Below are 23,936 nucleotides of genomic sequence, written 5' to 3' on the forward strand. Positions count from 1 at the left end.
ACTCTTCCTTCAGTTAGTCCTGACGAAGGGTCTCGGCCTGAAACGTCGACTGCGCCTCTTCCTATAGATGCTGCTTGGCCTGCTGCGTTCACCAGCAACTTTGATGTATGTTGCTTGAATTTCCAGCATCTGCAGAATTCCTGTTGTTTGCTTTTAATATTAACCATTATTTTTAGACTTTATTTTGAACACCTGAATTGTAACTTTAAAACAAGATCAATACCCTAACACGAGGAATTCTGCAGAGGCTGGAAATTCAAGCAACACACATCAAAGTTGCTGGTGAACGCAGCAGGCCAGGCAGCATCTCTAGGAAGACCCTACCCTATCAATACCCTAGCAGTTTGCAGTTCAGGTCAAAAGGAATCCAACACCATTTGACTATTTTGAAAAAAGCAAGGATCAAGATTGAACATTTGAACACAAGCACTGTCTTTTCTGAAGTTAATAACTGTAAATTCTGGATTATGGACTTCTCCTTGGGTGCTGCCAGGGTTGCTGCAAATTTTCACCTTTATGTGATGTTATTTCAGATTTGCAGCTTCTGTAGTATTTTGTTTTCTGCACATTTAAAATTAGGTGTCCTCTCCTATTTAAAGTGAACTAGTGTATGTGATTCTGCATGTAAAGCAAGCCCTCTAGTAAGTTGACTAGATGGAAATGTGCATGATGAACAATTGCTTAAAGAATGGAATTAACAGCAAGTAATGAATTTGAGTGAACAAGGAAAGAAATATTTAAAACTATGTGGATAGCTCTGCTTTCTCCTACTATGCTTCCTGTAAGGACCTTAATCCATTAATACAGTTTCTCTGGTTCTATTCTATTTGTTTTGAGAAGGCAGGTTCTTTTCGTAACCTCCAACCCCAGGACAGAGCATCTCTCGGCCTGCAGTCCTTGGTCTCAGACTCTTTCAAACCCAAGGGCCTCCGGCTTCCAACCTCAAATCTTGTTCTGGACTGGTAGACTTGCAGGGTTTCCAACCTCCAGTCTCTGGCCCATACTCACCTTCTACCTCTGCATTACTGACTTTGGTGTTCGACTTTTCAGGCTTGCTACCTATGGAATCACTGAGCTCTGAACTTTGACCTTCAGCTTGGAGAGTTAGGAGTTCAAGCTTGGAAATGGTTGACAAGGGAATGGTACAGAATATCCCTGGCACTAACTGAGGCGTCCCTTCTTGATAGTGCTGTCAGCCACATCTGGATCATTTTCTGTTCTTTTACTCTGGCGTCTCTCTCCTTCCTTCTGGAACAAGGATCAGTTTTCATTCGTCCTCACCTTTCATTCCATCGGCCTCAATTTTCAACAGAGCATCCTCCATAATTTGTAGCACTTTCAACAAGATGCCATTAAACTCCTACCTGAGAACGAACTTTGATTCGCTCCAATTTGCCTGCTGGAGCAACAGGTCCACGGTAGACACCATCTAATTGGCTCCACTCAACCCTGGAATATTTGGACAGCAAAGATGCATACATCAGGATGCTCTTACTGACTGTAGCTCAGCATTCAATACTACCATCCCCTCGAAACTAATCAACAAGCTCCAAGCCCTTGACCACAATACCACCTTGTGCAATTGGATCTTCAATTTCCTCACTTGCATTCAATTTAGACTGGCAACAACATCTCCTCCACGATTTCCAACAGCACGAGTGTGCCGCAAGGCTGTGTGCTTAGCCTCCTGCTCTACTTGCTTTACACTTATCACTGTGTGTCTAAGCACAGCTTCAATGCCATATTCAAGTTTGCTGACAACAGCACTGGTAAGAGCAGAATCAAAAGTGGTGAAGAATCAGAATATAGCAGGGTGATTGAAAATCTGGCTGAGTGGTGCCATAACAACAGCCTCTTACTCAGTGTCAGCAAGACCATGGAGCTGATTATTCACTTCAGGAGAAAGAAACCAGAGGTCCATGAGTCAGTCCTCATTGGAGGATCAGAGCTGGACAGGGTCAGCAACTTCAACTTCCATAGTGATGTTATTTTGGATGACTTGTCCTGAGCCCAGCACATAAGTGCAATTATGAAGAAACCATTGCAGCACCACTACTTCCTTAGCAGTTTGTGAAGATTCAGCATGACACCTAAAACTTTGGCGAACTTCACAGATGTGTGGTGGAGAGTATATTGACTGGCTGCATAACAGCCTGGTATGGAGAAAACTATGTTCTTGAATGGAAAATCCTACAAAAAGTAGTGGATATACCCCAGTCCATCATTGGTAAAGTCCTCCCCACCATTGATCACATCTACACGAAATGCTGTCGCAGGAAAGTAGCATCCATCATCAGGTACCCCCCACCACTGTGGATATGCTCTTTTTTCTCTGGTGCCATCAGGAATAAGGTACGGCAGCCTCAGAAATCACACCAAGAGGTTCAGGAACAGTTATTACCCCTCAACAATCATGCTCTTGAACCAAAACAGATAACTTTCACTCAATTTCACTGGCCCACAAACTATGAACCAACTTTCAAGGACTCTTCATCTTATGTTCTTGATGTTTATTTATTGCTTGTTTTTTACTATTATTTTTCTTTCTTGTATTTGCACAGTCTTTTGTCTTTCGCACACTGGTTAAATGCCCAGTTAATGCGTTCTTTCATTGATTCTGTTATGGTTTTATTGAGAATGCCTGCAAGAAAATGAATCTCAGGGTTGTATATAGTTTCATATATATACTTTGATAATAGATTTACTTATGATTAGGCACAAGTTGCCCTCCCTAAGCTTTATGTGAATAGATCCTTCATTGCAGTTGTTCAGTCTTCCATTTTCACCAGCAGGCTTCCCTTCTTAGAGGACCATTCCAAAATCAGAGCCAGGTTTATTATTGCTGATGTATCTTGTGAAATGTGTTGTTTTGCAGCATTAGTACAGTGCAAAACATAAAAATTACTATAAATTACACAAAAAATATATTTTAAAAATGAGCAAAATAGTGAGGTAGTGTTCATAAGTTCATGGACCGTTTGGAAATATAATGGTGGGTGGGAAGAAGCTGTTCCTAAAATGTTGAATGTAGGTCTTTAGGTTGCTGTACCACCTCATTGATGATAGTAATGAGAAGAGGGATATCCTGGATAGTATGGGTCTTTATAATGGATGTCACCTTCTTGAGTCACCCAGCTTCGGAAAATGTCCTTGATGGTGGGAAGGCTGAGTTTACAACCCTCTGCAGTTTTTTCTGATCCTGTGCATTTGCACCTCCATACCAAACAAAGACATAACCAGTCAGAATGCTCTCCACAGTACACCTGTGGTGTACTTACCCTGTGACATTTCTAGTGGTTTGGTTTTCAACAAACCACAAAAATTGCAACATCTGCCTCCTTATTCCTTTTTACCATGCAGGATCTAAATGTGCCATCTGGCTGATATAGTTATTCACCTGCACAGCTTTCAATTTGGTTCTCAGTGTGATCATCTGGATACTGAAACATAGAAAATAGGCACAGGAGTAGGCCATTCAGCCCTTCAAGCCTGCACCGCCATTCAGTATGATCATGGCTGATCATCCAACTCAGAACCCTGTACCTGCCTTCTCTCCATAACCCCGATCCCTTTAGCCACAAGGGCCATATCTAACTCCCTCTTAAATATAGGCAATGAACTGGCCTCAACTGTTTACTGTGGCAGAGAATTCCACAGATTCACCACTCTCTGTGAAGAAGTTTTTCCTCATCTCGGTCCTAAAAGGCTTCCCCTTTATCCTTAAACTGTGACCCCTCGTTCTCTACTTCCACAACATTGGAAACAATCTTCCTGCATCTAGCCTATCCAATCCCTTTAGAATTTTATACGGTTCAATAAGATCCCTCCTCAATCTTCTAAATTCCAGTGAGTATAAGCCTAGTTGATCCAGTCTTTTTTCATATGAAAGTCCTGCCATCCCAAGAATCAATCTGGTGAACCTTCCTTGTACTCCCTCTATGGCAAGAATGTCTTTCCTCAGGGGACCAAAACTGCACACAATACTCCAGGTGTGGTCTCACCAAGGCCTTGTACAACTGCAGTAGTACCTCCCTGCTCCTGTACTCGAATCCTCTTGCTATGAATGCCAGCATACCATTCGCCTTTTTCACCGCCTGCTGTACCTGCATGCCCACTTTCAATGACTGGTGTACAATGACACCCAGGTCTCATTGCACCTCCCCTTCTCCTAATCGGCCACCATTCAGATAATAATCTGTTTTCCTGTTCTTGCCACCAAAGTGGATAACCTCACATCTATCCACATTAAATTGCATCTTCCATGAATTTGCCCACTCACCTAACCTATCCAAGTCACCCTGCATCCTCTTAGCATCCTCCTCACAGCTAACACTGCCACCCAGCTTCGTGTCATCCGCAAACTTGGAGATGCTGCATTTAATTCCCTCGTCTAAGTCATTAATATATATTGTAAACAACTGGGGTCCCAGCACTGAGCCTTGCGGTACACCACTAGTCACTGCCTGCCATTCTGAAAAGGTCCTGATTATTCCCACTCTTTGCTTCCTGTCTGCCAACCAATTTTCTATCCACATTAATACCATACCCCCAATACTGTGTGCTTTAAGTTTGCACACTAATCTCCTGTGTGGGATCTTGTCAAAAGCCTTTTGAAAATTCAAATATACCACAACCACTGGTTCTCCCCTATCCACTCTACTAGTTACATCCTCAAAAAATTCTATGAGATTCGTCAGACATGATTTTCCTTTCACAAATCCATGCTGACTTCGTCTGATAATTTCACCGCTTTCCAAATGTGCTGTTATCACATCTTTGATAACTGATTCTAGCATTTTCCCCACACTGATGTCAGGCTTACCGGTCTATAATTCCCCGGTTTCTCTCTCCCTCCTTTTTTTAAAAAGCAGGGTTACATTAGCCACCCTCCAATCCTCAGGAACTAGTCCAGAATCTAAAGAGTTTTGAAAAACTATCACTAATGCATCCACTATTTCTTGGGCTACTTCCTTAAGCACTCTGGGATGCAGACCATCTGGTCCTGGGGATTTATCTGCCTTTAATCCCTTCAATTTACCTAACACCACTTCCCTACTAACATGTTCCCCCAGTTCCTCCATCTCACTAGACCTTCGGTCCCCTACTATTTCCGGAAGATTATTTATGTCCTCCTTAGTGAAGACAGAACCAAAGTAATTATTCAATTGGTCTGCCATGTCCTTGTTCCCCATGATCAATTCACCTGTTTCTGACTGTAAGGGACCTACATTTGTCTTAACCGATCTTTTTCTTTTGACATATCTATAAAAGCTTTTACAGTCAGTTTTTATGTTCCCTGCCAGCTTTCTCTCATAATCTTTTTTCCCTTTCCTAATTAAGCCCTTTGTCCTCCTCTGCTGGACTCTGAATTTCTCCCAGTCCTCAGGTGTGCCGCTTTTTCTGGCTAATTTGTATGTTTCTTCTTTGTAATTGATACTATCCCTAATTTTCCTTGTCAGCCACGGGTGCACTACCTTCCCTGGTTTATTCTTTTGCCAAACTGGGATGAACAATTGTTGTAGTTCATCCTTTGTTTCCAAATTAACTATGTCACTCTCCATCTTAATGAGAGTGACATAGTTAATTAGTGACATAGTGAAGAAACCAAAGACTCAAATAGTGATTAAGAATTTCAGATAAGCTATCCTTACCAGTTTATGTTGGGTCTAATTCAAGAGCATCTATCTACCTGTAGTGTTACAATCATTTCCCTCTCCACAGATTCTTTCTGAGCTATTGTGTATTTTCTGCATTTTTTTTTGTTTTCATTCAAATGTCAAGTATCTGCAGTTTTATGCTTGTCAATTAAAACTTACTTCATAAAAACAGTTAATATATTATCTAATAAATAACAATGACTTTAGTTTTTAAACCGTGTGAAAAGTTGGACAAATATTCATTTTGTTTAAGACCAGTTTCAAGGTTCTGACCGTCAGGAAGTGATTTTTAGCTATTCTTAATTGTGCCCCAGGCACTTTGAATGAACTGCAGTCTACTAGTATTTCTAAAAGGTATGTTGTTTATTTTCTATATAGCCCTTGGGATTTTAGCATACAGGAATTGTTACCGGAAGAATTATATATGATAAGCATGATTAAGAGCACACCTGTTACTGAGACATGTAATGTACTGAATTAATTAAGTGATGCACATCTCCATTGCAGCTGACACATTCAGTTTCGTAATTGCTTACTTAAAATTATTTTTACAAGGTTCCTACAGCAGCGTTTTGTGTATATTCTTATTTCACTGTCCTTTGTGAATTCTAGCTGTCACACATTGCTTACTGCTCTATGGTTTAATTATGATTATTACTTTGAAATTGGCAGGATGAACACTTGTCGTTGGTGCACGCCTCAACACGAGTCAACAGCCGAATTTCTACGCTGTTACAGTTCTGAGGTGCTCTCATCAGAGGAGCTAAAAGCTGCCAATGAAGATCTTTGTTACTGCCTAGAATGTGTGGTGGAGTATCACAGAGCCCGTGATGAACTTCCGGCAGCGCACAAGGTAATGGAAAAAGTTTATTTAAAGTCATGTGATTTGAGGAGCTCTTTGAAATCTGTGCTATTAAACAGACAAATGCAAATAATAGAACCAAATGCAAATTTAAAGCCTTTTTTAAAACATGACCTGACAAAATTATATTCATAGGTTTGTGCTTTCTCTTGCCTAAAATGCAGAGCTTGCAAAGGTGATTTGGTCTGTTTGACTTAGCTGTTACAGGCTAAATTTCATGGACCATGGGGTTCGGGGGTATCTGCAGAAAACCTAAACAGTATGCACTTTCCAATTATAATTGTGGTGAGGGTAGGTATGGGGCAAGGGAAAGGGGAATAAGCTGGATGCAGTTAATTTTTTGATTTGGATCTCTAGACTGCTAATAATGTACAAAGGAAGTGTAAAGTGTTATTTTAGCAGTTTGCTATAATGCTTGAGACAAAAAGTCTGGTCTTATTTTTTGTACCTACTGAAGTAGAAGTTTTGGCAGAATAAACTTTTTAAAATAAAAGCTGGATCACTGACTGGCTCACTGATGTGGTTGATGGCAGAAGGCTGAGCTCTGATATTTTGGATATTTCCTGCAGCTCTTACTATGAGTATCACATTTTGAAATGAACATGTACATAATGTAAAGAGCTGCACATATTCCATACCATCTTGGATGAAAAGATAATCTTGACTTCTTTCCTCCACTCCAAACGACCTCCTTAAATTCTTTCAAACTTACTTCCGATAACAAAGGTGCAAACTACTCCTAATGAGATTGTAGATGGTATATAATTTGACTAACTTCAGTAAACTCTCTTCCTCCTCGTTCTAGACTTGTCACTTTGGTTAAGTACCTCATCCTCCTCATTTATGATTCCACTATTGGCAAATTGGATGAGATTGTGCTTGCCTGGTTACGTCCTTAATTGTGTTTAATAGTAACCAGCAAATTACTTTCAAATACCATGGACACCACTGTAGCATAGTGGTTAGTGTGACGCTGATACAGCTCAGGATGTCTCAGAGTTCAATTCCAGCGACATCCTGTAACGGGTGTCTGTACATCCTCCCCGTGGAATATGTGGGTTTTCCCTGGGTGCTCCAGTTTCCTTCCACAGTCCAAAAATGTGCCAGGTTGGTTAGTTGGTCATTGTAAGTTGTTCCGTAATTGGGCTATTGGGTTGCTGTGGTGGAGTGACTCAAAAGACCCTATTCCGTGCTGTATCGCTAAATAACTAACTTCTGTTTCCATTCCATTGCTTATGGATAATCACCAAGATAGTATCATTGTATTTTTATTTACAATGCTGCTCCTCAGAGACACCAGTTAAATCTGATTCCACTTGAATTCTAATGACATTTACCAAGCTAATGTCGACCCTTTGGTCGACATCTTCTGGATAGATCATGAAGCCATGTATTTCACTTCTTTGTCTTTTACATTTGTTTTTCATCTTGGATGTGATTCTGGAACTATTGGTGCCTGTGATTTGCTGTTTGGAGATCGTTTGGGTGTTCCAGTACTCTGTGGTCTGAGGCTTCTGGGAGATGCTAGACACAGTATAGGCCCTTCGGCCCTTGATGTTGTGCCGACCCGTATATTCCTTAAAAAAAAAGTACTAAACCCACACTACTGCATAACCCTCTATTTTTCTTTCATCCATGTACCTGTCCAAGAGGCTGTTAAATACCCCTAATGTTTTAGCCTCCACCACCATCCCTGGCAAGCTATTCCAGGCACCCACAGCCCTCTGTGTTTAAAAAAAACTTACCCCTGATGTCTCACTTAAACTTCCCTCCCTTTACTTTGTACATATGCCCTCTGGTGTTTGCTGTTTGTGCCCTGGGAAACAGGTACTGGCTAACCACTCTATCTATGCCTCTCATAATCTTGTAGACCTCTATCAAGTCCCCTCTCATCCTTCTACGCTCCAAAGAGAAAAGTCCCAACTCTGCTAACCTTGCCTCATAAGACTTGTTTTCCAATCTAGGCCACATCCTGGTAAATCTCCTCCGCACTCTCTCCATAGCTTCCACATCCTTCCTATAATGAGGTGACCAGAACTGAACACAATACTCTTAAGTGCAGTCTCACCAGAGATTTGTAGAGTTGCAACATGACCTCTCTACTCTTGAACTCAATCCCCCTATTAATGAAGCCTAGCATCCCATAGGCCTTCTTAACTATCCTATCAACCTGTGCAGCGACCTTGAGGGATGTATGGATTTGAACCCCAAGGTCCCACAGAGGTGGTGAGTGCAGGCAGGCTGCGGGATGGTGCATGAGCTGTTGTTCAATTCCATTTTGCCAATTAAAGCTTCCATTGTTCGCTGATTAAAGCAATGACAGAGATTGAAACATCAAGGCGAATGTGGAAGTTTGGAGATCGTTTGGGTGCTTCAGCGCTCTGCAGTCTCCAAGAGGATTCCAGGAGACAGGCAGCGTGCACAAACCTTGTGGCAGGCAGGCTGCGGGATGGGGAGCAAGCTGATGTTTGACTCAATTTCGACCATTAAAGCTTCCATTGTGCGCCAGTTAAAGCAACCAAGGAGATTGAAGCACCAAGACGAGTGCAGAGGGTGAGTGCCGGCTGCCTGTCTTTTGATCACTGACGATTGCTCTGCTATGCTACCGGAGAGGGGAGAGCCTGCCACCATGCCTGGAGAATGTTAACCAGGTTTTCTGCATTTTGGATGTGGACTTGGACTATAGACTTCCCCACCCAGTATTATAGTTTTTTATATTCTGTGTTTTTCACCCAACCTTTCCTGATTTTTGTATGGGGAGGGGAGATTTGGGAGTCTATGTGCCTGTTGCATTTTGTTCCTTTTTTTTGTGCAGGGAGAGATTGCTGATCGTGCTGCCTTTCTTTCCGGGTTTCATGGCTACCCAGAGAAGAAAAATTTTAGAGTTGTATACTTTGATAATAAATGAACTTTGAATGCCTGCTAGAACCTCACCATTTTTTCCCAAAGTTTTCATACTGTCTTTCTAGTATCTAGTACTGGATAAACAAAAGTTCCCTTCTGAACAAAGCCAAACTCTTTCCATAGATATTAATTCCATTCCTCCCTCCACTAAGGGCGGTTTATCATTGCACTAGTTAGAACACCTGCCTTGGAGCTCCAAGAATCCTAGTTCAAACCTGTAATTGGTTCCTTCCTCTTGGGACATTTGCATTTTCTCTCTGTGACTCTGAGGATCTTCTGTGCACATAACTTACTTTTCATGTCCCAGAGTTGTACTGGAAGGCTCTTAGCTATTGTAAATTACCCGGTAATGGCTCAAGTTGTGGGAAATGTAAATTTGAGAGTTGCAGGGAAATAAGAAAATGAGAAATGAAACTGATGGAATTGCTGAGAACTGACATGAGATGATGGGTTGAATAGCTGCTTTCTATGTGCAACTTCTACAGCAACTGTTGTGCTCTAGACCAGCTGAGCATACAGAGAGTGGTAAACATAGCCCAGTCCATTACTGGCCTGTCACTTCCTTCCATTTTCATGATCCATTGTTTCTGAAAGGCTAGTGGTTATATTTAGGATGCCTACCATCCAAGCTCTTTCCTTTTCTCTCTTCGGCCTTTTGGGAGAACATACATGAGCTTGAAAGCCTGGACAGCCATATTTGGCGATAGCTTCATCTCCACTGCTATCAGACAGTGAACCCACCACCTATTTCACCCCCTCCACCTCTGGTGGAGCTGCCACCTTCTCATATTCTCTCGGTTATTTTGCCATTGTCACTTTAGTATTCTTTTTGCAACACTCAGCTGTCTTGTACTTGTCTTCTTGCATTTACCACTTCTCTTGCTGTTTACAATGAATTTCCTACGAACAAGAAATTTCTTTGTACTCTAATGCAAATGACAATATAATCTAATCTAAAAGTAAGTAAGCAAATTGTTCCTGTTGTGAACTGCTAATGATCTTGGCGTTGTATTTGACCTCCCCCCCCCCACTACCAACTATTATTTCTATTTCTGAAGCATCCCCTGATTGTTCTGCCTCAAGCCATTTGCTACAAAAGTATCACACATCAAAGTTGCTGGTGAACGCAGCAGGCCAGACTAACTGCTGTTAGTCCTGACGAAGGGTCTCGGCCTGAAACGTCGACTGCACCTCTTCCTACAGATGCTGCCTGGCCTGCTGCGTTCACCAGCAACTTTGATGTGTGTTGCTTGAATTTCCAGCATCTGCAGAATTCCTGTTGTTTGTGCTACAAAAGTATTCATCCTTTGCCGTTTCTAGACTTTACTATTAACTTGACACTATTAGCTCTTCGGCAGAGATGACCTGACATGCATGATGGGAAATAAGTTGGTAGATTGAGTTGATTCACTCCTGCATTTTATGCTGGGCTTTTTACTGTTCAAGAAGTATGGACTCAGATCCCCAGTTTGGTTTTGAATGTTGTTTCTCCACTTTGAGTGATCATGGTCTATCAATCCATATTGGTCTGAGAGAACTTATCATTTTTTTTCCAAAGATGCTTTGCGAACATCTTTAAATCATTTTCTCGATTCCTCTGGAATCACTTACTTTCATTGAGATCATAATGGAGTGTCTTATTTGGGAGCCTGGTGTCAGACACATGAATGGAACTGACTAAGTCTAATTAAGTCTTTAATGCTGAATATGTTGGCCTGGAAGAGATATTGACATTAGTTAAGTCATATTTCCATTGCTTTGATCGCTTCTGTGGGAACAGTGTTGCTGGTAACCTCCTTACTCATTGAGATGTGTGCTGCAGATATCCAAGTTTTAGGAGATTTGCTTTGCTGCTGCCCATTAGACCATTGATTTTCGACTCGGATTCAGACCTTCAAAATCCATTTTCCTCAGTCGGCCAAAGGGTGTACTTGTGCACTGAAGGGAATGTATGCTTTAACAGAGAAGTTGCCCCTAAGAAATGGAAACTGGCCACATTTTGCAAGATCATACATTGAATCTATTGTTGGAGGATGCTGTTGTACAGTGGGGGCAAGTTGATGGAAGACCTCTGTCGTGTGGATGTTAGTGCAGGGCATATCTTCTTGTATGCTTCAGTAAATGAGTTGATAATGACTTTGAACTGGTTGTGCTTAATAGAAGCATTTTGTGCTTTGAGCCTGAGGACTGAGTTTATTGTGACTTTTGTTCTGGAATGTAGATGCCATTATTTGAAAGCTTCCCATTAGTGCCTTTTGAAGCTGAAGCTCTAACATTGTAGTGAGAAAAGTGCCAGGACAATGACAAATCACTGTTATCGTGTTGGTTGGGCCCAAGACTTGGTTCTGTTCCAGTGCCCTGGTTAGCCTTCCTATGTATGTGCTATCCTATACCAAGTCTTAATTCACCTGCCATCCAGATCCTATGTTAACCGTTACTTAAGTAATGCATCATATGTTAATCACTTTGTGGTTTTACATCTCCATATTTCCTGTCATCTCCTCCAGCCCTGTGTTGTAGGAAAATTGTATTATGTGGGAGAGTAGGATTTAAGGCTTGTAGTGTAGAAGGAATTGGTGGAAAAAATTCAAGTCAAGTTGCTTTTATTGTCGTTTCAACCATAACTGCTGGTGCAGTACACAGTAAAAACGAAACAACGATCCTCCAGGACCCTGGTCCTGTGCATATCTAAAGCACGGCAGCATTATATACCTGCTATTTCTAGGTTGCAGTGATGGATGGTAACCATTATATTCTATATTCTTGAGTAGGTCTGTTGTGAAGTCAACTCTGTTGAACCAGAGACAACAAATTTACTGAAATCTGTTTCGAGATTAGAGAGGCCGTTTTGGGTCATTGACATGCAAAGCAGAGTCTTCTGCAGAATTCCTTGTACTGGGACATGAGGCTGGGGAGTGTATTAAAAGCATCTGGTGTAATGTTGTACACACCTCTGTCTTGCACACACATTCAGCCTAAAATGTGTAGCTGCTACAACATGGGAAAGTGAGCAAAAGCCAAATAAGTAGTTTTTTTCTGTTTGTGTTGAACACTCACCATCACAGGGGAATAAATAGACTAAACAACATCTGTGTTAATCTACATGGAGATAACAAGGCTAGCTCTAGGGTTGTTCCCACGGTAACAAAGATGACTCCAGTAGGTTCTTAAAGGGTAGTGTTAAGCTAATCAGGTATTGGCTATGATACCACGAGAGTTGGGGCTCTTCATATGCTATCAGTCACTCAGATCAACCACTAATTTCTCTTCTTTGGGTAACTGGTTTATTATTGCCACATGTACTGAGATACAGTGGGAAAAACACTGCTTCACTTGCCATCCAGACAGATGGATCTGTAAGTACATTGTGGTAATACAAAGGAAAAATCAGTAACAGAATGCAGGGCATAGTGTTACCATTATGGAGAAAGTGGAATTCAGGTAGACAAATAAGGTGCAAGAGCCATGGCAAGGTAGAATGAGAGATCAAGAATACATTTTTGTCGAACAAGAGGTCTGTTCAAGAGTATGATAACAGCAGATAGCTGTCCTTGAGCCTGCTGGTGTGTTTTCAAGTTTTTCTGCTCAGTGGAAGAGGGAGGAGAAAGAATGTCTTGGGTGGGAAAGGGTCTTTGGTTATATTGGCTGCTTTCTCAAAGCAGCAGAAAGTGTGGACAGAGTCAGTGAAGGAGAGGCAGTTTTTTGAGATTAAACCAGGCTGTATTCATTGTTGTGCATCTGGATAGAATGGTCTTTAAGGCATTGAATGAAGATTACCTTATCTATAAATGTATAAGAATGGCCTAGTTTTGTATATTTGGGGAAAATGTGTAGTCTGCATTTAGCAAGGTGGTGGGGCCCCTCTCACTCTTACAGGTCTTAAAATGCATGCACTTTTACTTAACCTACAGATAAGCGAGAATGATTAATAATTCTTTGCTCCACAGGATCTGTAACCCTCTCAGATATTTGCACTCCTCTATTCCTTGCCTCTATCTAACTAACCCGGACTTAAGTTCTTCTATTATTGTTGGTCTAAGTAACCAATACCCTCTGAATTTTCCTCCATAAATCTTAACCTCAATCTGTTTTCCTGATTGCAGTGGTGAAGACTCTGTCCTTGTAACTTATTTGGCCCAGGGTCAAACTCCTGTGTTGCTCCATGGAATGTTGGCATTTAAAAATTGTCAAAAAGTTGTGTATTCCCATTCTCTTCAGTGATTTTGTATAAATCCAGGATTGTACAGAGTTAAAACAAGTTCCGTCTGAGAGTAGGTGGATCCTCAACTGAGAGCACTGCACCAGGGAAACACAAACTATCTTTTTTATGTGCTGTAATTCAAATAGAACTGGGTGAAGAGAATGCAATAATCTTTCCATTTGAGGAGGTACTTTGTATATACATAATTGCTTCTTTGCCGACTTACAGAGGCATGCAAAAGTTTGGGTACCTCTGGTCAAAATTTCTGTTAATGTGAATAGTTAAGTGAGTAGAATATGAACTGATCTCCAAAAGTCATAAATTTAAAGATGAAACATTCTTTTCAACATTTTAAGCAAGATTAGTGTATTATTTTTGTTTTGTACAATTTTAGAGTGGGAAAAAAAGGAAAGGAACACCATGCAAAAGTTTGGGCACCCCAAGAGATTTGAGCTCTCAGATAACTTTTACCAAGGTCTCAGACCTTAATTAGCTTGTTAGGGCGATGGCTTGTTCACAGTCATCATTAAGTAAGGCCAGGTGATGCCAATTTCAAAGTTTTATGAATACCCTGACTCCTCAAACCTTGTCCCAACAATCAGCAGCTACGGGCTCCTCTAAGCAGCTGCCTAGCACTCTGAAAATTAAGATAAATGATGTCCACAAAGCAGAAGGCTATAAGAAAATAGCAAAGCGTTTTCAGGTAGCCATTTCCTCAGTTTGTAATGTAATTAAGAAATGGCAGTTAACAGGAATGGTAGAGGTCAAGTTGAGGTCTGGAAGACCAAGAAAACTTTCTGAGAGAACTGCTCGTAGGATTGCCAGAAAGGCAGATCAAAACCCCCGTTTGACTGCAAAAGACCTTCAGGAAGATTTAACAGACTCTGGAGTGGTGGTGCACTGTTCTACTGTGCAGCGACACCGGCATAAATATGACCTTCATGGAGAGTCATCAGAAGAAAACCTTTCCTGTGTCCTTACCACAAAATTCAGTGTCAGAAGTATGCAAAGGAACATCTAAGCAAGCCTGATGCGTTTTGGAAACAAGTCCTGTGGACTGATGAAATTAAAATATAACTTTTTGGCAGCAATGAGCAAGGGTATGTTTGGAGAAAAAAGGGTGCAGAATTTCATGAAAAGAACACCTCGCCAACTGTTAAGCACGGGAGTGGATCAATCATACATTGGGCTTGTGTTGCAGCCAATGGCACGGAGAACATTTCACTGGTAGAGGGAAGAATGGATTCAATTAAATACCAGCAAATTCTGGAAGCAAACATCACACCATCTGTAGAAAAGCTGAAGATGAAAAGAGGATGGCTTCTACAACAGGATAATGATCCTAAACACACCTCAAAATCCACAATCGACTACCTCAAGAGGCATAAGCTGAAGGCTTTGCCGTGGCCCTCGCAGTCCCCTGACCTAAACATCATCGAAAATCTGTGGATAGACCTCGAAAGAGCTGTGCATGCTAGATGGCCCAAGAATCTCACAGAACTAGAAGCCTTTTGCAAGGAAGAAAGGGTGAAAATCCCCAGAGAAGAATTGAAAAACTCTTAGCTGGCTACAGAAAGCGTTTACAAGCTGTGATGCTTGCCAAAGGGGGTGTTACTAAGTATTGACCATGCAGGGTGCCCAGACTTTTGCTTCGAGCCCTTTTCCTTTTTTGTTATTTTGAAACTGTAAAAGATGGAAATAAAAAAGTAATCTTGCTTAAAATATTAAAGAAATGTGTCATCTTTAACTTTATGCCTTTTGGAAATCAGGTCATCTTTTACTCGCTGAGCTATTCACAGTAACAGAAATTTTGACCGGGGTGCCCAAACTTTTGCATGCCACTGTATATGTCATTACTAGCACTCTAACTGAACCAAACACCAGTGAAATCAAATATTCCTTTAAGAATTTGTAAAAGACATAGTGCAAAGGGTTGAAAGTGATTAATATGTAATGGCCAAATCATTTGGAAGATAGTTGATGAGAATCTTCTTTGCATTGAAGATGCAGATGGCATTTAGAATTGAAATCATATAACAGATTTTGAGATTTTTGCAGTCAAAAGGTTAAGAAGCAATTTCAGTACCCCTTTAACTTTAATATATGATTATCTTATTCAAAAGAAAACCTTAATTTGGATTCAGTTTAATACTGCTTGAAGAAAGCTTGGACCAGGGAGATTGAGAATTACAGTTTTATTGATTACATGGCATCCCTCAGTTACAAATGCATGACTTATTGACACCCCTACGTTTGAACAAGTTCCCATAATAAATTCAGAAGTCCAGTGTACATATGTAAGTTCATTCCTAGGAACAGCAGTACTAGTTTCCTCCTTCTCTCCACTTTTAGTTATTACTTTTAATAATCAGCCTTGTGTGCTTTTAGGATATTTTCCAACTTGTGAACAAAATCAATTTGTGACATATTTTTTAAAAAAAAACAACCTGAGGGCAAAGTGTTGTTGCTGCTGTAATTGTTGTAACAATAGAACTGTTACTGACAAAGCCACAACCTGTAGGCCCCGTGATTGCAATCATTTATAACATTGGATCTCTAATTAATAAAATTCAATTGGTGCATTTGACTGTTTGATTATATTGAGTAGATAGGCATTTCTGTCATCTTATCCACCTTGGGCAGACTCTCAGAATCAGGAATTACTTGCTTCCACTGTGATTTTGTTGGCTTAAGGTGGGGAATGAGACCGTTGTTGGAACCACACACTCTTCTACAGGTAGAACAGAAGGTGCTAACAGGTTGGCAGAATGGTAGTTTGGGAAGTGATTTGCTCCTCCTCCACTTGCACAGGGTTCCTCAGTTCTTCAGTGTGGATCTGGAAGAGGATGCTGGCATGAGATATATCATTGCAATTTGGTGGATTTTCTGGAGCAGCATTGCTGGTATTTTACCAATGCCTAAAGTTAATCCAAGTATATGGGAGGGTAGAAATCAATCATTGCTGCTTGATGGATCTTTAGTTTTGCGTCAGGTCTGAGAGTGTGGGCCTAAATAATTCTCTGTTGTTTAATAGTCTGTTAACTCAGCACAGGAATGGATTCCTAGCATCTTTGTCCGTGTGTCTCCTTTGATCCAGTATCCACTTTGGGATTCCTTCGGAAGGTTCTCGTTACCTCTAAGATTTTGTTTCAGTTCTTCCAGGCTGCCTTTTTGAACGGCTGAGAACCTTTGAGGTATGGGTATACCCGATAATCTGCTTTTTGCAGCTTTTGTTTAATTGTCCCACAACAGAATAACATATTAAAATACAGCTAAATTCAGCTTCCTTTGTTTTCCTTAAAATTACTTGCAAATATATTTTGCAGGATTTGTGGAAAATTGAGACCAAGCGTCTGGTAGAGCACTTTGAAAAGACGTTAAAGGAAGAGGAGGAAGACGATGAACTGATCTTAGTTTTGGATGAGCAGGAAATTCAGCTCCCTGGATGCATGGCAACAAATATTGAGAATGACCTCCGGGTCCCCATCATTGAGATCCTTAAATACCCATACTTACTGCTTCATGAACGTCTGAGTAAGTAATTAAAATTCGTAGCAATACATAAGCAGTGCTTTCGGCTCTTGTGTTGGAATACCCTCTACCCTATGACACTGAGATGTTGTGTCATTCTGGGAAAATGTCAGCACTCTCGACAAAGTACTTAACTAATTATATTTTGGATTAGAATTATGTTCTCTCTAAGAACAAGCTTGTTTTGAATTTGAACTGCTTTGGTCAGAGATCCTCTTTAAATGCTGAAGTTTGTGAAATCAAGCAAGATTAGGTTAATCCACTTAATTGAAAATGTTGAAATAGGAAATGTCTGTTGAATCCCTAATCAATTATTTCCTTATCTCTGCCTTTGATTATAAGTAGGTTATGCAAACTGCATGGAGCAGAGCAAGTTATTTGGCCCAAGCAATCCGTGCCAGCGTTTATACTTCATTAGTCGTCTTCCATCTTTCCTTGAACAATAAATTTGACAATTCAGTTAATTAGCTTTCTGGTTTATTTTGGATTTTCCGCAACTGTTATGTTTCTGCATTCTAGCACTGTTTCTTCTCTCTTTCCTGCCTCGTTCATCTCCCTCTGTTTACCCTTGCTCGAGATATAGATGCTATTAGTTAAAAGCATTTATCAGCCAGTTTCAGTCAGTTTCATTCATTTCTTGATGTCTGTTCGGAGAAGACTCAATGGGCCATGTGGTCTAATTTTGCTCCCAGGTCTAATGGTCTTTGTTCTCTGCTTCTCTGTGCTTTCTGTAACCAAAAATTACCTGTTTTTTAACTTTTCACTGCTTTGATCAAAAGTGTCAAATTTGTATGTTAACTGTGTTTTTCCCTCCATTGCTGCCTGAACTCTTGAGTATTTCCAGATTTTCTGTTTCTTTTTTTCCCTAAATGCCAATGCCTATTTGACCCAATGCTTTGAGGATGCCTCCTTAAAGTTCCCTCTTTGACCAATCTATTGGTCACCATCTTGGTACCACTTGAAAAGCTTATTGCCAATTTCTGTCTGATAGTGCAGTAAAATCTTACTTTTAGGTGCACCATATACAGGTTTCCCCCGCTATCTGAAAATAGAGCGTTCTTATGAAACCTTTTGTCAGCTGAAATGGCGGAAAGCGGAGAAGCAATTACCATTAATTTATCTGGGAAAAATTTTTGAGCGTTCCCAGACCCAAAAAAATAACCTACCAAATCATACCAAATAACACATAAAACCTAAAATAACACTAACATATAGTAAAAGCAGGAATGATATGATAAATACACAGCCTATATAAAGTAGAAATCATGTATGTACAGTGTAGTTTCACTTAACAGAATTGGGAAGACAGCGAGCACACTAAAACACATCACATTTTGTGTATAGTAAGCCTTAATTGTGGCTGCTAGGGCTCGGTCACATGGTTGCAGCAACGATGTCGTATTGGGCGGTAAGAACACAACACAAATGTTACTGCCATACTCGGTAATGCCAGGTGGATGAGCAACACAGTTACCGACAATCACAAGACACCTATTATCGAGGTTATTATCTTAGGCTTTCCTGATACCTTAGGACACATCTTGCTAACGGATGCACAAAATAAATCGAGATCTCACAGATGCACACACACAGTTCAAAGCTATGGCGACTTGATGCGGAGTGTAGTTCCCAGGGAAAGAACTTGGCGGTGCCACTCTCGCTGCTCAGGGTCTATAATGGCTCGCTGCAGAACAAATGCTGAACGCTATTTTTGCGTTTCGCCTTTTTTCATAAAAGCGAAACTCTTCTTCGGATTTCTTTTGGTTAGTGAAAATAGTTACTAATGTAGGTCTTTCGTAAAAGCGAAGTGGCGTAAAGCGAACTTTCAAAAAGTGGGGGATACCTGTAATTGGAAATTATTGTGAAATTTTGTAAGTTATCAACTGGAGAGAGAAATGGAAGGGTATGCAGAAAAGAGGGTAGATCTATTGATAAAATTTGTTATGATGTAATTGGTAGACATGACCTTGGCTCAGAAAACTGAACATAGTGGGGGGTGGAGATTGAAAGAAAACACCAAGGTAAGAAAGTTACTGGTGGTTGTAGAATTTCATATTCTGAGAATGAGAAAGTTAGTAAAGCTTGTATATTAAAAATAGTCAATTCTAATTTAAAAGGTGAAGTGGTAAGCATTTAAGGAGATATTTCCTATTTCATAACAAGGGCATTCCATTGAGAAATAAAGATCTCATTGATGAGGAAATCCATTTGTCAGAATTTAAGAAAATTAGGGGTGACATTAAATTGAGAGAAAATGGATAAAATGCCGTGAAAACTGATGGTAGGTTAGAAAATTGAAAAAAAAATTAGAAGCCTGAAAGAAAACTGAATGGGTAGGGGAAGATGGAAGTGGAGAAAATGATTGTAAGAGTAAGTCACAAGAAAATATATAAAAACAATGAGAGTTTATTGAAATAAATTTGATGACATTGAGAAATTATTAATAAGAAATATAAATATTTTGCATCAGACTTCATTATAAGGGACACTAATAGCATCCCACTATGAGGAGAAAATCCATGAACAAAGAGAAATTTAAAAATATCACCAGAAGGAAGTTACTAAGCAAACCACTGAGACTAATGGATGATCACAGGTTCCTAAAAGAGGTGGATGCCATTCCCTAGACTCTGGAAAGCTCCCAGTGTACTGGAAACCTTTATTAGAAGAGGCAGGCATGTTACCTTAAAATCTGTCATTGGGGAAAATACTGGAATCTATTAATAATGAAGTAAAACAGGGTATTAAAAATAATATTACATTCATAATCATCTTAGTTTAACGAAAGATTGATCCTATACTCACTGGAGTTTTGAAGAATGAGGTGGTATTACTGAAGCATATAAGATTCTTGTCAAGGTTTATAATATGTTTGTTCCTTGCATTGCATTCACCATTTTGGCCCATTATGTTTGTGCTGGCTCTTGGAGCAATCCCATTTCCCTGCTTAATTTCTTTGTAATCTATTCTCTATCACAACAATCAACTCTTGCCAATTCTCCTACCACCCACTTAAACTGCAGAGAATTTACAATAGCCCATTAACCTATCAATCTGCAATTTTTAGTCTATGTGAGGAAACTACCCTGGCTGAGGAGAATGTTCAAACTCGGCACGGGAATTCAGGGTCAAAATAAGTCATCAAATATTATTTCCTCATGTAATAGAATCCAAAACAGGATGCAGTTTCAGAATGAGAGCTTTCCCATTTCAAATGAAAACAAAAAGAAATTACTATCCAAAAAATCTTAGTTCTCTAAACTATGGAACTCATTAAAGGCCATAATGACAAACCTTTTCTTCATAGAGAGATTGAGGTTATGGAACAGACAAAAAGGAAGTTAAAGCCAAGATCAGATTAATCATGGTCTTATTGAATGGCACAGGCAGTCTGAGCGTTCTTCATGGCCTACTTGTATTTCCTACATCCTAATGTAAGGTGATCAATAATCTTGATAACAATGAAGATAATAGCTCTAATAATCCTCCATCTGAAAAACTAAGCTCGAGATTGTGGAGTAGCTCTTAGGATGTAATTGGCACACTAAGGATCTTGGCACGTGGCCAAGTAGTTAAGGCATTGGTCTAGTGATCTGAAGGTCGCTAGTTCGAGCCTCAGCTGAGGCTGCGTGTTGTGTCCTTGAGCAAGGCACTTAACCACGCATTGCTCTGCGACGACACCGGTGCCAAGCTGTATCAGCCTTCGCGCCCTTCCCTTGGACAACATTGGTGGCGTGGAGAGGGGAGACTTGCAGCATGGGCAACTGCCGGTCTTCCATACATCTTTGCCCAGGCCTGCGCCCTGGAAACCTTCCAAGGCGCAAATCCATGGTCTCACAAGACTAATGGATGCCTTTTTTTTTAAAAAAAAAGGATCTAAAAATTCACAATTGCTAAAGGTTTTTGTGCTTGGATTATATGCAATTAGAGATATTATTTAGTTTTCTGTTTTAGTTACTTCTGCAATAGTGCTGAAGATTGGTAATAACCTTCTAAATACATTGTAATAACTTTATGTTTTAGGTGAGTTATATGTTGAGGCCCTTACCAGAATGGAGCAGGGGAATTTCTCCTTTCAGATATTTGATAAGTATCCTGGAATCTATCTACTTTTGGTGCACCCAAATGAAATGGTAAATCTTGACAACCTTTATTGATTCTGTGACTTATTTAGTATATTCTATAGAAGTGTGTTTTGCTTTCTTAAGTGAAAAACTGAACACTGGATCCAGTTTCTAGTGAGTGGTTTAGAAGCAGAAAACACTGGAATTGTATTGCTGGTTCTTCAGCAGTAGTTCGGAAAGACATTGCTGCTGAGATTCCTTGGGGAAATGTCTTAACTACCTTCCATTACTATTTTTCAAAGTGAAGCAATCCTCCTTCCTCCCACACAACCCCCACCCTGTCTCTGCTGCCTCCATGCAATGCAGCTTGGATAGGCTGGAAAGTGAAGCAAAATAACAGGAACACAAAAGTTACTCTTGATGACCATAAGTGCTTGGGATTCAGTGGAATTCTTCTCTACCAGTCTCCTAGTGGTACTGCTTACCAGAAACGTAACTGGACCAGCCTCACAACTTCAGAAGTTTGAAGAGAACTGAGGCAAGATTTTCAGATCCTAACTCTGTGATGTTCTTACAGCCTCTGCAAAGGCATATTGAGGATTGTTATGGGGTGCTCTCCATTTTCACTGGATGACAAGAACAGTAGTCAGCAAATCAATACCATTAAGGAATAACAGCCTGTTTGAATGGCTCCCCATTCATCAACTCCACCATGGAAGGATTCAAAATGCACAACAATTAAGTATCCAGTTATTCCCAAAGCATATGTAACTCCCTTCAAGTTCTGACTTGGAAATAAATTCGTTATTGTCAGCAACAATCAAAAAGCTATAGTGTTTCAGGAAGATAGCTCATCGTTACTTGCAAATGGACATGTAAAATCTATCTTGCTAGTGATGTCTATGCCCCATGAGTGGCAAAATGCATTTCCCTATAATTAGTCTGCTAAATCCTTTACATTGAAATGGGAAATGATTTGGCAAGTGCCATTTGCTACAATGTACAGGGTGAACTGCTTCCTCAATAGCAGCAAATAAATTCCTGATTTTAAAAAGTGTTAAATTAAATCTCAGTATACTATTTAAAAATCGTAAAGTGTGAGTGACAGATTAAACATAATTTCAAGAGTCAAGTGATATTTGAACAAATGTAAATTGTCAAAAACATTTTTATAGCCTCATAATTGCCCAGTTTTTATGTTCATGTTTTCTACATTGTTTTAATTTTCTAATGCTGGACTAAAGGGGGAAACAAAATTAAAGTTTTCTTTTGCCAGTTTGAAAACTATTGAAATTCACATTAATGTTTCTGATTTTAGATCCGGAAGTGGGCAATTCTTGCTGCCAGATCTCTTGGAAAAGTGGAGCGAGATGATTTTTATGATCTGCAGGAAGTGATAACCTGTTTATTGAAAGTGATTGAATTGGATCTTTTTGAAAATACAGATTTCTATCACAGTTATGGAATGGAAGAGGGAAAATTAATTCTTTTACCACCCCATCTTTATGAGGTTACCAACCACAAAAACTATTGGCTTGGTAAGTGCAGTGATTTTCCTAATGAAATTAGATCTGCTATTGGTCTGTATCCAAGGAAACTGAAACTAAGAATTGGGTAAAGATAACACAGTGCTGTTGTATAATTTGTTAGTCCAAAGTGGATATTATAACTCTTATTTAAAATCTTGTTGTCAAGTATTTCAATCTTAAATGTTTTCTATCCAGCCCCATCTGCAAGTTTATATTTAAAGACTAGGTCATAGTAATCTTTTTGATTTCTACATATAGTTTCACTGGCCAGGATGCCTTTTTCTGTGTTAGTTGCCTTCAGATGCTGTTGTCATGGAAGTATCTTCTTTCAAAGTATTGATTTTATTTTTATCTTGTTGGCTGACTCTATCATAGCTGGTGTAGCACAGTCTTTATTTATTTAGAGATACAGCACAGTACCAGGCACTTCTGGCCCAATGAACGCATGCTACTCAATTACTTGCATATGATCAATTAACCTACTAACCTACATATAGAGTCTGTCTAGGTTAGGAGGAGTAATTGCCTAATTTAAAGTAATCTGCAGTTTATATATATAAAAAAAATACGCGTTGCATCCTACATTGGGGAAATGTATTAGTATTGCTGTATTTATTTTCTAGATTAGCGCGAGCAATTTGGTATGTAACTCTGTTCTATTAAATAATTCATGAGGAGCAATCACAAACAGAAAATCTGCAGATGCTGGAAATCTAAGCAACACACACAAAATGCTGGAGGAACTCATCAGTCCAGGCAGCATCTATGGAAAAGAGTACAGTCGAAGTTTCAGGCCAAGACCCTTCAGCAGGACTGGAGGGAAAAAAAAGATGAATAGAGATGAAAGGGACAAGGTGATAGGTGAAACCGGGAGGGGCAGGGGGAAGTAAAGAGCTAGGAAGTTGATTGGCGAAAGAGGTACAGGGCTGGAGAGGGGGGAATCTAATAGGAGAAGACAGAAGACCTTGGAAAAAAGAAAAGGAGGGAGGAACACCAGACATGGGGAGAGTACAATTTCGGGAAATCAGTTATTCCTTTCAACTGAATGGAATTGATTTGCCCTCCTGACTATGTTATATCCTGTTCTCAATTTTTGGATTCTTGTTTAAAAATGTTGTTGTGGCATTGGTCATATGTAATGTTGTATTGAAGTGTATATTTTGTGATGAGGTTGAAAATTGTTCAGGA

At 39.9% G+C, this 23,936-nt stretch overlaps 1 protein-coding gene across 4 annotated transcripts in view; it reads left to right on the forward strand.

The window, feature by feature from the left end:
• The window catches only part of setx (senataxin), a 115,710-nt gene that overhangs the window by 27,429 nt on the left and 64,345 nt on the right, over positions 1–23,936 (forward strand). For 3 of the 4 annotated variants that reach the window (XM_063073485.1, XM_063073484.1, XM_063073486.1), the window contains 4 exons: positions 6,330–6,510; positions 16,951–17,158; positions 21,179–21,288; positions 22,538–22,757. In XM_063073485.1, the coding sequence (XP_062929555.1) occupies positions 6,331–6,510; positions 16,951–17,158; positions 21,179–21,288; positions 22,538–22,757 (718 nt within the window). In that variant the 5' untranslated portion in view covers position 6,330. Of the gene's footprint in view, positions 1–6,329; positions 6,511–8,833; positions 9,073–16,950; positions 17,159–21,178; positions 21,289–22,537; positions 22,758–23,936 lie in introns of those variants that run through there. The other variant, XM_063073487.1, reaches the window with a different exon arrangement.

The sequence above is a fragment of the Mobula hypostoma genome, chromosome 21, assembly GCF_963921235.1.
Source record: "Mobula hypostoma chromosome 21, sMobHyp1.1, whole genome shotgun sequence".
In the NCBI taxonomy this organism is placed as follows: Eukaryota; Metazoa; Chordata; class Chondrichthyes; order Myliobatiformes; family Myliobatidae; genus Mobula; species Mobula hypostoma.